At 40.5% G+C, this 13,780-nt stretch overlaps 1 protein-coding gene across 1 annotated transcript in view; it reads right to left on the bottom strand.

Moving 5' to 3' along the window:
- The window catches only part of macf1a (microtubule actin crosslinking factor 1a), a 191,739-nt gene that overhangs the window by 95,063 nt on the left and 82,896 nt on the right, over positions 1–13,780 (bottom strand). Inside the window, exons 56-60 of the mRNA XM_038302834.1 lie at positions 13,147–13,739; positions 12,883–13,071; positions 12,558–12,764; positions 8,445–8,762; positions 8,176–8,358 (exon numbers count right to left, since the gene is read on the bottom strand). Coding sequence (XP_038158762.1) covers positions 8,176–8,358; positions 8,445–8,762; positions 12,558–12,764; positions 12,883–13,071; positions 13,147–13,739 — 1,490 coding nt within the window. The remainder of the gene's footprint in view (positions 1–8,175; positions 8,359–8,444; positions 8,763–12,557; positions 12,765–12,882; positions 13,072–13,146; positions 13,740–13,780) is intronic.

Consider the following 13,780-nt stretch of genomic DNA (forward strand, 5'->3'; position numbering starts at 1 on the left):
ATTTCAGACTAGTTCTGCTTTCTGAGTTTCCTCTGCTGGTAAACGTTTGCATGATGAGTCTTTAAATTGGGCACAGCTGTGCACACAAAGCCACGTACCTCAGAGGGGATTCATAGGACTACGTTCCCCATGTTTCATTTGCTAAATAAAATATTAGGAATACGATAGGCGCTGGGGGAAAATTACATAACGGACAGGTTCTTACTCGTATCAAAACATCTGCTGGACTTTGCGGTTAATACTTTTTAAATCCTTCTCAGAAGATACTGGGAGCTGAGCTTCTGAAAAAGTTTGAATTTTTCTGAAGATTAAGATGCTTCTTTCCTTCTGTGACTCAACTGGTTAAAAAAACGAGCAACATAAGGAATGAAAATGAAAAGATAAGCCGTCCTGTCTACCTCACCAGTGTGAGATCACTGTTTATAAAGTTTAAACCAAAATGTGACAACACCACCACCACCCTAACCCCGACGACCTCTCATCCGCCCGTACCCACCCACGGCCCTCGTCTTTTTAAGCATCGGCATGACATCATCCCCCTGGATTTGAAACGGGGTCTTATGGAGGGGGGGGAGGAGATGCGGGAGACGGAGAGGGGAGGCCTGGTCGGCTTTGGAGCCAGACAGACATGTTTAGGTTTGAAATGAGCCAAGTTGGATCGCTTACAGAGGAGCAGACAGAAAGAGGAGCAGGAGGGAGGCAGGGACAAAGACAGGACAGTGGACCAAACCTTTTTATCCTCGCTTTAGAAACTTGGTCCACATTTGCTTCATATTCATGAATGATTAAAGTAAAAAGAAAACGGGGACAATCCTTCAATACCTTATTTCTAATCCAATTTTTTCATTGCGAGCCTTTTAGCCTCCTGTTTTCCTTCCATTTTAAAGATTTTCTTGCTTTTTATACCACTTTTTTCACCTCCTCCGTCTCTGTCTCCTCCTTGGCCTCCTATAAATACCCCCCAGCCCCCAGACGAAGTGACAGACCATTTCTCCATGCTCCACAAACCCTGCAGACACTAGCTGTTACACATTCTGCACCGGGCTGGTTTCAAACAGCCTGTCTGCTCCCCGGATCAGAGAATAAATCATGAAAAACACAAATATAAAAAACAAGAATTAAGATCTACTTTCAATTTCACATTTAAATATTTGACTTTTCCACTGCAAATTAATTTATCAGTTCAAATCTGGCAGACAATTTAGATAAAACATGATTACTGGAGAAACTTAATGGTTTGCCTTGATATCTAGTCGAGTTACTTTTTTCAACAATAGAAATAGATCTCATAGGAGATTTTCTTATTTCTTTTTAATGCCAAAAAAAAAAGAAAGTTACAAAGTCGGTAAAAACGTGTCATAAACTGTTTTTACAGGAAATTTTCTCATTTTCAGATGTTTTAAACTGATCTTGGTGAACATTTTTCCAGGCTTTAAATCTTTGGGTGTTTTTTTTCATCCTGTTTTAGTGCGCTACCTGCACGATACAGAACGGTTATTAATTGTTCATTATTATTAACTGCACTGATATTTATCACTTTGATTGCTTTACTTTTTGCAGATTAACTTTAGAAAATCAGACTTATAATAGCTGCTTAATTAGCAGGGATACCTGCTCTGGTTGAGCTGGCACTCAGCTGCTAAACAGATACGGCAGAATAAGCTTTTCACCAGTAGGTTTAAAGAAGAGAAACCTTCATCTTAGTGATAATCAAAGATGGCAAAAGTACTCACTTTCCGTACTTGAGTAAAAGTACAGATACTTGTGTTAAAAAATACTCTGGTAAAAGTGGAAGTACTGATTAAACTTCTTTACTAAAGTAAAAGTAACAAAGTACTAGCTTGTAAATTTACTTAAAGTATAAAAGTAAAAGTAGAAACCACTTTTTTCATGCCGTTGCCTACTTTTTAAATGGATGTCTGCCAATAGGACTAGATCTACGTTGTGTTCATTTTCAATCATCTCGTCGTCCATGCTACTATGCTAACGCCACCGCCACCAAGCTGCAATGATTTGCCGCCAATGAATACCGCCGAATCTGTCGATGCATCTTGTAGTGGTGCGTCAAATGCAAAGTAGATTCCCATCCAATTAGATTGAATTTGGTATTGACGTGAAAAATAATAACGGTAACTCCATTGAAATGATTCAAAACTAAAGTAACGAGCCAATTTTTAAAAATGTAAGGAGTAAAAAGTACAGATATTTGTGTAAAAATGTAAGGAGTAGAAGTAAAAAGTCGCCATAAAAATAAGTAGTAAAGTAAAGTAAAAATATCAGAAAAATCTACTTGAGTACAGTAACAAAGTATTTGTACTTCGTTACTTCCCATCTCTGGTGATAATCAACACGTTAGTTTACTTATAAATCCTTCAAGAAACCTGTGGCACATGTTCTTTTAATGTGGCCGATGTTGATCACATTTAAGTCAAGATGAAAGTTACCCTTAATCTGGCATATTCTAATCTGGACCTGAGACATTTTTTCTTCATGTAATTTAACTGAAACCAATTCAAATAAGCAGATCATATATAAAATGAATATTTTCTCAGATGAAAATAAACATTTTACATTAAATAAACCATACAGTGTTTTGAAGTCTCTTCCTCTCCCTGAGTTACGCCAAAGTTAGCTTAGCATTTGCTTAATGTAAGCGTAGCTTACGCCAAAGCACGTCGTTTATGTCTAACTAAGTCCCACCTAGAAAGTCAGGGTGAAACATGCAGAAGAGTAACAGCTACTGATAGAGCAGTTTTCACCTCTTTCCTTGACGGTCCCCTACAATTCCCTAAAATGTCATGATTTGTGGACATCAAAATCTAAAGAGAAGCGTTATCTCCTGGTCAGACCCTGTAATTTAGTGAAAGGGTGTAGTAAAAAAAAATATGCATGCCCAGGAGAAGGCCAGTGGCTGGAAGTTGGAGGGGGTTTTGCTGGAGGCTGCAGGGAAGTGGGCTGGCATTTGGCTGCATTTGACTGCGAAGGGCTATTTTGAATGGCTGCTATTGTATAAGAACTTAAAGGTATTGTGGAGGATTTCTCAAACTCATTAAAAGACTTAAAAAAGTGCATTTCGCATCGTGCACCCTTCTGTTTCAAAGTTGCTGTTCTCAGAAGTCATACAAGCTTACTGCGTCCCAACGTCCGTCCTTACGACACTTGGCTATTTTTTCAAATGAGAGTGAGAAAGGTGAGCTTCAATGACTGTCTGAAACCGTAGCTCACCACAGACATACGCCTGAAAGTGCTCATGGGCAGAAAAGATAGCTAACGGGACGAGCACGTAGGACGGCCTTACGTAAACATATCACCAGTATGATTGACAGTTAGGATGATCCACCCAGAAATAAAAGATCGTCCTCTATACCTTTAAAGATTTTTTTTTTCCTAAAATAAGAAAAAAAACACTATATAGCAGCAATTAAACATAACCATCATAAGCAACTTTGTCATATTTTTCCTAACAAATTTTGCTTTAGTTTTAATGTATACTAAAATGAGCCCCCTGGTGCTCCTGATCTGCTCAGCAGCATAATGTAAATAAGTCAAAATACTGATCAGTGAATTTATTCATTCATTGTTATTTGTTCCTAAAAATCTGCTTACCAACATGGAATCATAACCCATAAATCAACTTTCAACTCTCCAACCCAGGCTTCTTTTTCACAGACATTACACACAAAACGTTTCCCTTTGGGATCAATTAAATATTTTGAATTGAATTTAATTGCATGTACTGTTCATCTATTCACAGTTTTCTTTGAATCTATTCTCTCTGCCGTTTTCTTTCAACGGCTCTTTATCTGCTCTGTCTGTTTGTTCTCTGCTGCATATTTCACTGCTTGTTCTCATTAAACCTCAGAGAGGTGAAAGAAAAAAGAGGAAGCGACCCACAAAGGTGGGCAAGGCATCAAAGAAGAGTAAAGTTACAGGAAAGGAGGGAGACGGAGCTGAATATCTAAATAAACAAGTTAAAGCAGGTAAAAAGATTTCTTTATTTTCTTGAAAATAAGATTTATGTTTTTTTTTCCGGATCCCTGAGTGACTAAGCGGTGTTTTATTGGTTTCTGGTTGCGCCTGCTGGACTCATGCATCTTCACACTAATATCTCACATGCTTGTGGATAAGTGGACAGGATAATGCATCATGATGAGAGGAACGTGCTTCATGTTTAAGGTACGCAGACTTTAAAGACGAGCCTGTGCCCCGACACGGGGACTGGAGGAGCACATTAAGAATAAATGAAGGTGGCTGCAGAGAACCTGCCAGAAGCCAGCTCATTACTTAATGCTAAATTAGAGAGAAGGATCAGGCAATGATCTCCTGTCAGAGCAGCGGATGTCTGTGCAGAATGATTATGTGAAATGTATGAAAGTAAAATGATTTTAACCAGGTTCTTAATCCTCTTTGAGTGATTTTCAATTCCTAGTATTTTTCAGTTTGTTTGGAATAATTACACAGACTAATTATCTACAATAAAATGCATGCTGTTAAATAAGCAGCTGTTTAAGAAGACATTGAATATAATCTATAAAATATAAATGCCTGATTGTATCCATACTTAATCATAAGTAGAATCATATACTCACAAATTACAAAATGTTACTATATAAAAATTTACGGAGCCCCTAAAGGGACATGGAGGGAAAAAAATAAACTTTTGCGAGATCTCGCAATACTTTTGTGAGATCCCGCAATACTTTTGCGAGATCCCGCAAAAGTTTATTTTTTGCGAGATCTCGCAAAAGTAAAAAAGTATTGCGAGTTCTCGCAAAAAATAAACTTTAGCGAGATCCCGCACAAGTATTGCAAGATCCTGCAAAAGTTTTGTGGGATCTCGCAAGACTATTGTGGGATCTCGCAAAAGTATTGCGGGATCTCGCAAGACTGTTGTGGGATCTCGCAAAGGTATTGCGGGATCTCGCAAAAAATAAACTTTAGCTATATCCCGCAATACTTTTGTGAGATCTCGCAAAACTATTGCAAGACCCTGCAAAAGTATTGCGGGATCTCGCAAAAGTATTGCGGGATCTCGAAAAAGTATTGCGAGATCTCGCAAAAAATAAACTTTTGCAAAACTTTTGCAGGATCTTGCAATACTTTTGTGAGATCTCGCAAAAGTTTTGTGGGATCTCGCAAGACTATTGTGGGATCTCGCAAAAGTATTGCGGGATCTCGCAAGACTGTTGTGGGGTCTCGCAAAAGTATTGCGGGATCTCGCAAAAAATAAACTTTAGCTATATCCCGCAATACTTTTGTGAGATCTCGCAAAAGTATTGCAAGATCCTGGAAAAGTATTGCGGGATCTCGCAAAAGTATTGCGGGATCTCGCAAAAAATAAACTTTTGCAAAACTTTTGCAGGATCTCGCAATACTTTTGTGAGATCTCGCAAAAGTTTTTTGGGATCTCGCAAGACTATTGTGGGATCTCGCAAAAGTATTGCGGGATCTCGCAAAAAATAAACTTTAGCTATATCCCGCAATACTTTTGTGAGATCTTGCAAAAGTTTTGCGGGATCACGCAAAAGTTTACTTTTTTCCTCCATCTCCCTTTAGGGGCTCCGTATTTAGGAGCTCCGTAAAAAATAAAGGACAAATCAATAGAAATAGAGAAGTTTTTCTACATGATCCTTTTTTAAACTGAAAATTATATATTTTTTTAAAGAAATATTTACCTTGATCATATAAATAAACATAGCAGGCCATTAAATAAAGCCACTATACCACTAGGGCAGCGTGGTTTAGATCTATTCTTACTTTTTGTCCTCAGGATGAAGACTATTATTAGTTTTAGTCACATTTTAGTCATTACGATATGTGATAGTGTTAGTCGGTTTTAAGTTGCAAAGTTTATCTTATTTATTCTGCTTAGAGACAAATAACAGATTGTTCTGTTCTTTGTAGTTTCAGAATAAACACATCCCCTCATGTCTTTCTGTAGTTCATTTGACCATAAGTGAATTTTTTATGTAAATATAAACATATTTTAACCATGGAGAGGATTTATAACCAGAAGGGTTAAGCTATTTTGTCCTCCTTAGTTTTATATTTTCCTTTTAAGATTTATTTGACAGAACAAAGACAGAAAGAAAGAACTAAAAATATAGTAAAGCTTTGTAACGAAGGGCTGTGTCCCTATCTCAGGACAAACGCCTGAGATAAAAGCTGGAAGCAGAACAAAAGCTGCACAGCTGTGGCCACAGATTTTACAAACCCGGCCAGTCATAACCACAAGAGAAGGAAGCAAACAGACAGACTGGCATCAAATTTAGTCTTTGGTCTGCATCATAATTACAAGATCAAAACCGTCAACAAGGATCATCATGAACACTCATAAAAACTTTTCCCACCAAATAAAATCTTTTTAACATTTCGCAAATTTTTATAGCGGATAACTGAGAACATCGGGCAATCAATTTTGAAATATTTATGTTTATATAATTTGAAAATTCAAAATGCAAAAGACAGAGACACGAATAGAAATAATCTTCTGAAACATCATAGGAAATCCTTTTCTTCTAAGCTAAAAATCAAGCTTATTTAAGCAATTATATTGTTCAAACGTTGAAACCATCACAGCCAAACTGAGATCGTTTTAATGATCTCCATTAGGAACGGGGGGTTTGTTGGAAAACTTCCTGACAAACAGCGACAGCGAAGCTACATCAAAGGACGAAACGGCAGCGTGATTCAGCAGAGCAAACACCGACCAGCAGACAAACACAGTCCCTTCAAATTAAGATCTCTGGAGGCACAAATATTCACTGACACTTTTAATGCTGCACAAAGAACAGCGCTGTGAGCCGAGGCTCGTTCTGTACTGATGGTTTCTCCTGTTCAGTCTGAGCAAGAAGAATTTAATGCTAAAAGCTCAGAATAAAACACAGCTTATAACCGGAACAATAAAACTCAGCTGGGAAGAAATTTGTGATGTTTTGAGGTAAAATTATGAATTAAAGGAAAAGTCCGCTCACATTAAGAATACTGACTTCTAAAAGTTCTTTAAGTATGAAAGTATCACATACTTTTCAATCAATAGGTATTTTTAATTCAGAGTAATTTTCCTTTGAATGTGCTTTACTGGAGGCATCCATGTTTGTTAAAGAACACTACTGCCACCTACTGGTTTGTGACGTCACGGTGCGGTATCGGCTGTTGATCGAGTCCCAGTGCTGTATCTGGTGTTTGTCACAACGCGCCATTATCCAAGTCATCTTGAAAACATTCTTCTTCCAAATGTTGGCTACATATTACGGGTTTTTTCTCTGGCCAGAAGTTCGATGGCAAATCCTCCCTCTTCAAGTTGGCGATCCAACGACCAACCCGTCCGTGGAGGATCGGGAATCGGAAAGGTGGAATAACTTTTTTTCTTTTCACTCGCAAATCAGTCTGGAGACTCTCCGTTAAAGAAAATTTGGAGCCGTTCACCAAACGAACGTCCAATCAGCGTTGGCTTTGAGGCGGGTTGAGGTGTGACGCAACGAGAAGTGCGACAGTTCAGTCTAAAGAACATGGCGGCTTCAGCCGATGAAACTAGCGTTAGCGTGGCTATCGAGCAAGTTTTATCGGAATTACAGAGTATTTCTTCACTGAAAGAAGAGCAAAACACTGCTCTGGAGGCTTTTCTAAGAGGAAAAGATGTTTTTGCTCTTCTCCCGACTAGTTTCGGCAAGAGTAGCCTGGCTTGTGGTTGTGTTTTCGTCGTCAGTCTGTTAGCACGTCATATGCTTCGTTGATCTTATTGGTTTATTTGGCCCGTCTATCACCAACTTAGGCTAATCAGCTAACCAGTATTTTCGCCCCTTCCCAAAATTACTTCAACGGAAGGTTTCCAGATGGATATGCGGAGCAAATCCATCTGGTGGAGTCAGGTTAGGGAGAATGGCGCTAGGCTTACCGCACCGTGACGTCACTGCGGGAAGATGGCAGGAGGGAGGGGTTACTATGTTTGGGCAAAAATGGCCGCTCCCGGACTCCGGATTGCAACGAAATTTATTATTTTTATTATTTTACTGATTAAATCACTGTTAAGGTATTAGTTTTAGGTATAAATAATGACCCATTGGTTATTACTTGCTGACCGGACTTTTCCTTTTAAATGTAAAATCGCTCATTTTTATTCTTGTTTCATTTTGACATTAAAGGTTAGTCACTGCCCACAGTCATCTGTCCTACCTTAAACTCCAGCAGCTGCTGTTTGATCATCTCCACCTCCGTGCCGACCGCTCCCTGAGAGTTCAGCCCTTCTTCGGCTCTTCCCAGCATGCCTTGCAGCTCCGCCACCAGCCGGTAGAAGTCCTGGACTCTCTCGGCCGCGTCTTCGATCTGGACCAGCCTGGCCTGGCCGCGTTCACTCAACTGGAGAACAGAAAAGAACCAATGAAGGAAACATTTCAGCACAAAGTCATCAGAAGTAGCAAAGGAAGGTTGTCCTTTTTCCTCACCTTCCCAGCCTGCCGACTCAACGCCTCCGTCTCCCTCCTGAGAGCCAGCAGGTCAGGCGAGGAGCCCTCTCTCCTCAGCATGGAGGTGCACTCTGTGGAGTGTCCCTCCAGCTCCGTCCTGAGGTCGGAGAGGCGGGACAAGAAGCTTTTCACGGCATCGGCCTGCGACGCCAGGGAGTCTGCATCACGTCCAACGGGACCCAGAGAGTCCAGTTCATCGTCAAGGTCAGCGAGGCGGGAGAAGACGTCCCGCACGTGAGTCTGGACTTCGCCGACACCCTGCAGGCGGGACTCCAGGGAAGAGCAGCACTGGTCGATCTGATGGCGGGACACAGGGTTCAGTCAAGTTAGCTTGGTTTGAAAAGGACCAAAAGTTACAAAATAAAACTGATTGGGTTTCAGAAAGTATCAGTAAGTCATTTCTGAAACAGAGAACCTTATTTTATATAAAAGTGGGATGGAAAACTCTGCAACATGGTGAGAAATGTCACATGATTAAGACTCAGTTTTTATAGTGAGAAAATAGAATACAAAGACATTTATTGTTCTGTCTGCTGAATCTTAGCAGCTTTCTGCAGAACCTGGAACTAAACCAGGAAATGATACGAAGCAAATCACTTATCAAATTCTTTGAAAGTGACCTGATGACAGATCAATAAAAGGCCTGTTTACATGACAATGATCCAGGAAAATGGAGAATCTCCTTTAAAACGGTGCCTCCACACACAGGCTTCCTTCATACAGGAAGACTGCCTTTTTCTGGCCAGCTAAACAAAGGAATTAAGATGCTTTTAAAAATCTAAAACCTGGTTTTAGAGAAAACCTGCCATCAAACTACAGTAGAAGCTTTTCTAATCAAAGAAAACATAACTTTTTGAAGTCAACCCAAGAAATAAGCAGCTGCTGAGTGAAGCCAAAACCAGAGAAACAGACAGTGCTAAGTTATTGGTTGCCATGGGGATTCCCGCCTTTACGAGGGAGTATTGAGGCGGGAGCTAATATTTTTTTCATCAGAGTTTAAGCCTGAAATAAATAGACAGGGTGAGCAATCTGGTATAATAACGCTAATTAACATTAATCATGTCTGACAGAAGATTCTGATGTAAACATTTAAATTTTAGAGGTTAAAAAGTAATTTGTGTTTCAGTTCTTAAAGAAACAAATCAGACATCTTTCATAGTGAGAGTTTATTTGGGTTTGGATGTGTAGACTCCGCAGTCTGGGGAGATTTGACAGAAAACTTCACACTGAGTTATATGATAAAAATGCTAAAGAAATGATAAAACTGAGTATAAAAGCAGCTTATAAAGCAAAGTTTGTCTGATTTTTTCAGAAGGTCAAACACGTAATCATTTAGTTATAAAGATGGAAAAAAAATTAAACGACAGTTAAAATTTGTTTAGAGTTTCTACTTTAAAAGACAGCTAAACCAAAGAAAATATCTCAGTTTTCTGACTGTTTTCTACAAATTCACTGAAGTCTAAGGGAAAATTTCACGGATGCAGCACACATACTAACCCTAGTTCAACTTTTTAAAAAGCTATGACAAAAAAAGTAGAAACGGAAGAAGAAACAGATAAAATGTGTTTTGCTATTCTTAAAGGTGTATTGTACAAGTATAAAGACGCTACGTTGGGTCTCTGCTACAAAGACAGAACAGAAGTGATACTTTGTGAAAATGGAACACAAAGAGCAGCCACAGGTTCATCTCAAGGCCCATCAAAACGCCACAAAATAGTTAAAAAATGAAAGTTTTGTCTGAGAAGAGAGTCTGATCTTTGTCTTCGTCATAAAATGAAGGTAAATATTGGGGTAGCTTTCAAAAAGGAATGGAGTTCATGTTTGCACTGGGAATGGTCCTAAAAAGACGCTCTGTTTCAAAGTATCCTCTTATATCAGATTAAATCACGTCTCTAAACTCAACACCTGAGCGACATCAACACTGGTGTCATTTCATCCTGCCACCTCAGGGGGCAGACTTCTGCAAAAACTCTGGAACTTGCTCTATGCTCCTTTAAAGGAGAAATAAGTGAAATGTCACCACCAGATGGGGTCGCTGAGCACTATCTGTAGACCAAAACAAGATGCGTAACCCTCTCTGCTCTGACCCTCCCTGTTCAAAGAAACGGGTCCAGGGATAAAGTGAGTAACTAATAACTTGCTGCCGTCATGAGAACTTCTAAGGTTTGAAGCAAATTATTGTCTTCAGGTGAACATTTGGCTCACTCTCCGCCATCTTTCTCCTTCTTACAAAGAGATTGCTTGTGATGCAGTGGCAGCTGACCAATAGAGGGCGCTATGGTGCCGCTCCACCCACCCACTCACTAACCCTGATTAAGACATAAAAAATATATTTTTTTATAATATTTTATTTTAAATAAAAATGTAAAATATTTTGAAATAGATTGATATATATTTTTTAGATGTGCAAGATAAAAAATGAATCTTAAATGACAAATAAAGCGTCAATTTTTATGTTTGCGTCAATTTTTATGAATTTTTATGACATATTTCCACCCTAGAATGTTTACCCATTGACTCTCGTTAAAAGTTGTCTATGTGCAGTCGCTCCTCTGCAATAACAATGTACAGGACGGCCCAGCGCGCAGCTCAGAGGCGACCTGAGGTGACAGGAAGTGCATTTGCTCACCATCTCCTGCCTCAGTGTTTTGCAGGTGATTGACAGGTTGAGTGACAGGAGTCGCATTGGAGAGTGAGAGAGAAATGATGCAAGAAACGTCCTTTTCCAGGACCTGGTTTAGCTACACGGCTTGGCTAACTGCATGCAGCGAGGCTAAAGCTTTATCCTTCTTTCCCTGCCTCCTTTTTTCAAACGTCAGCCTCTTACTGAGCATAAAGACAGCTAGGACTGATTTAAAGCACTTTTTAGAAAAGGCATAGAAGAATAAAGAATCTGGAATTCACATGAAAAATGAAATAATACAGTGCATTTTTTCATAGATGTTTGTTAATTTGCATACTTTCTCTTAAATAAACACATTTTCAGAAAATAAATCGTTTTTATATATATTAAAAAATATAAATCTGACTAATAGCTTCTCCATTATTTAATTTGGTTTAATAATTATTATTTAATATATAAATTATATAATTTTTTAGGGTTTGTAAGACAATATTGGACCATGCAAAACACAAATTTATCTTCACAAAACCTCAGTTGAAGATTTTTATACAAAAATTAAACCTGTACATGAAATTATGTTTTGTTTTTATAAAGTGCTTTTATACCGTATTTGTTGTTGACATTCATATAAATGTACTGGTGTGTATGTGTTTAATTGCTTTTTGGTAGACGTCTATTTTGAATTTATAGCCCCCCCCCTGGAGAAAACTCCACCAGCCGCCAGTGGTGTGACGTCTCTAAAATCATACCTTCAGATAATAAAGAATTATTTTCATTGTTGCTCCTCTAATAATTGCAGAAAACACCCAGAAAAACCTTTTCTTCTCCACAGCGATGGCAAAGGAGCAAAGATTTAAAATAATGTCAGTAATTAACACCCCCCAGTTATATCCAGTGACCTTAAATGGAACGTGAGAATAGATGCAGCTTTGCGGCTTTGAATTCCCCTCATTCTGGTTTACATCTCCAGCGATGATGGCGTGCTGAATGTCCACACTGACCATATATGACTGCTGGAAGACGAGCAGCGCTGGTATTACCCCCCCCCCCAGCCCTGACAGAGGCTCTGCTTTAGAATAAACTGCTGATGTTTCATAACTGCTGCGGTTGCGTTCATCAATCGTCGCCAAGGATGTCCAGCTTCTTCCCACTTCATTATATGAGTTCTGCTTTAATAGGCGCTAAAAAAAAAGGTCAGAAAAAAAGGCTGCACATTTAAAATGACACAAAGTAAATTAAACTATTTGGAGAGAAAATCTGACCCTGATTGCAGCCATTAATTGCATTTAACATCGTTCTCTGCGGAAGTAAAGAGTTTTCTCCTTCCTGAATGGAGCTAAAAAGCAGCGAAAGCTCAGAAAAATATTCACACTTTTCACGATTCTTCCCTAATTTTTTTTATTGAAAAATCAGACAAACCACAGAGAATCCGTTTGTTTAGACTGAAGCTCACGGCATTCCATCCTCACCTTATCAGTGACCTCGGCATACTCCTCCTCTGCCTCCTTGGCCTGCTCCTGGAGCCTGCGGGCTCCCTCGGTGCTGCCCCCTGGTGTCTGGGGGGCGTCCTGAACCAGCCCCTGGGCCAGGTCTTTGAGGTAGACCACCTGATGCTGCAGCGACCTCAGGCTCTCCTGCTGACTCCTCAGTCTCTCCAGACTTTTCGCGCTGCATGCCTGCACAGAGAATGGGTCCGTTTTTTTTATAAAGTCACGGTTTTGTTTTTTAGTTTATGATTTTTTTAATTTCAGACCAGCTGGATGGTTTGTGCTTTTGATCGCTGCATTCTAGTACCTGAGGTCCAAGAGCTTCTTGGACTTCAAGCTGATGCTTGGCGGCCTCCAGCCTCCTCTCCACGGCCTGTCGGCCTTCCTCAAACTCCTTCAGGCGGCTGGACAGCTCCTCCAGCTGGGCCGTACGGTTCAGGAGACCCTCGCTCAGCCTGTCCACTCGCCGGTTCAGCTGTGCTTTCTCATCTCGTAACTTTAAGAATTAAAAAAAGTTTTAATAAACCGTTAATTTGCTCAAAAAAACAAAGAGACTGCGTTTCTCTCTCACCTCTTCCTCGCCAACGCAGCACTGCTCCAGCAGCTGATCGGCCGCAGTATTAAAAGCCTCCAGCAGGGGCTGGCGTCTCTCCAGGTCCAGGGAAAGAGTCCTGGCTTTCTGCAGCGATCCGTCCAGCGCAGATGGATCCAGCGACGGTTGGATCTCCTCATCCTTCTCTTCACACTCTGCTAACCACGGCGTGAGCTCAGCTTTGTACTGTTGGTAAGTTTCTGCTTTGCTCAGTGTGTTCTTCAGTCTAGTTTCTCGCTCTGTGATCCGGTGGTTTAGTCCCTCCCAGTCCTGCCTCAGCGAGGCAAGGCGGGACTGCAGAGCGGTCCTCTCCTCAAGGGGAAGGGTGGCGAGCAGCGACACGCCTTCGGCCTGGATCAGCTCGTAGGAGCCCCTCTGGCTGGCGACTCCGCGCTGCAGCTCCTCGGTCTGAGCCAGGAGGGAGCGGATGGCCTGGGGTCGGCAGGGCAGGGAGTCCGAGGGGGATTCTTTGGGATCGGACTGCTGATCGAGCCACGAGCGCAGATCCTTAAACATCTGCTGGAACTGTTGAGTGGAGGACAGAGCGGCTTGGAGCTGCGTGAGGCTGTCAGCTGAGAGGAGGGAAGAAAGAGAGTGGATTGAACTTATGAAC

The sequence above is a fragment of the Cyprinodon tularosa genome, unplaced genomic scaffold (genome assembly GCF_016077235.1).
Source record: "Cyprinodon tularosa strain WSP-4 unplaced genomic scaffold, ASM1607723v1 ctg5, whole genome shotgun sequence".
NCBI classification, from domain to species: Eukaryota; Metazoa; Chordata; class Actinopteri; order Cyprinodontiformes; family Cyprinodontidae; genus Cyprinodon; species Cyprinodon tularosa.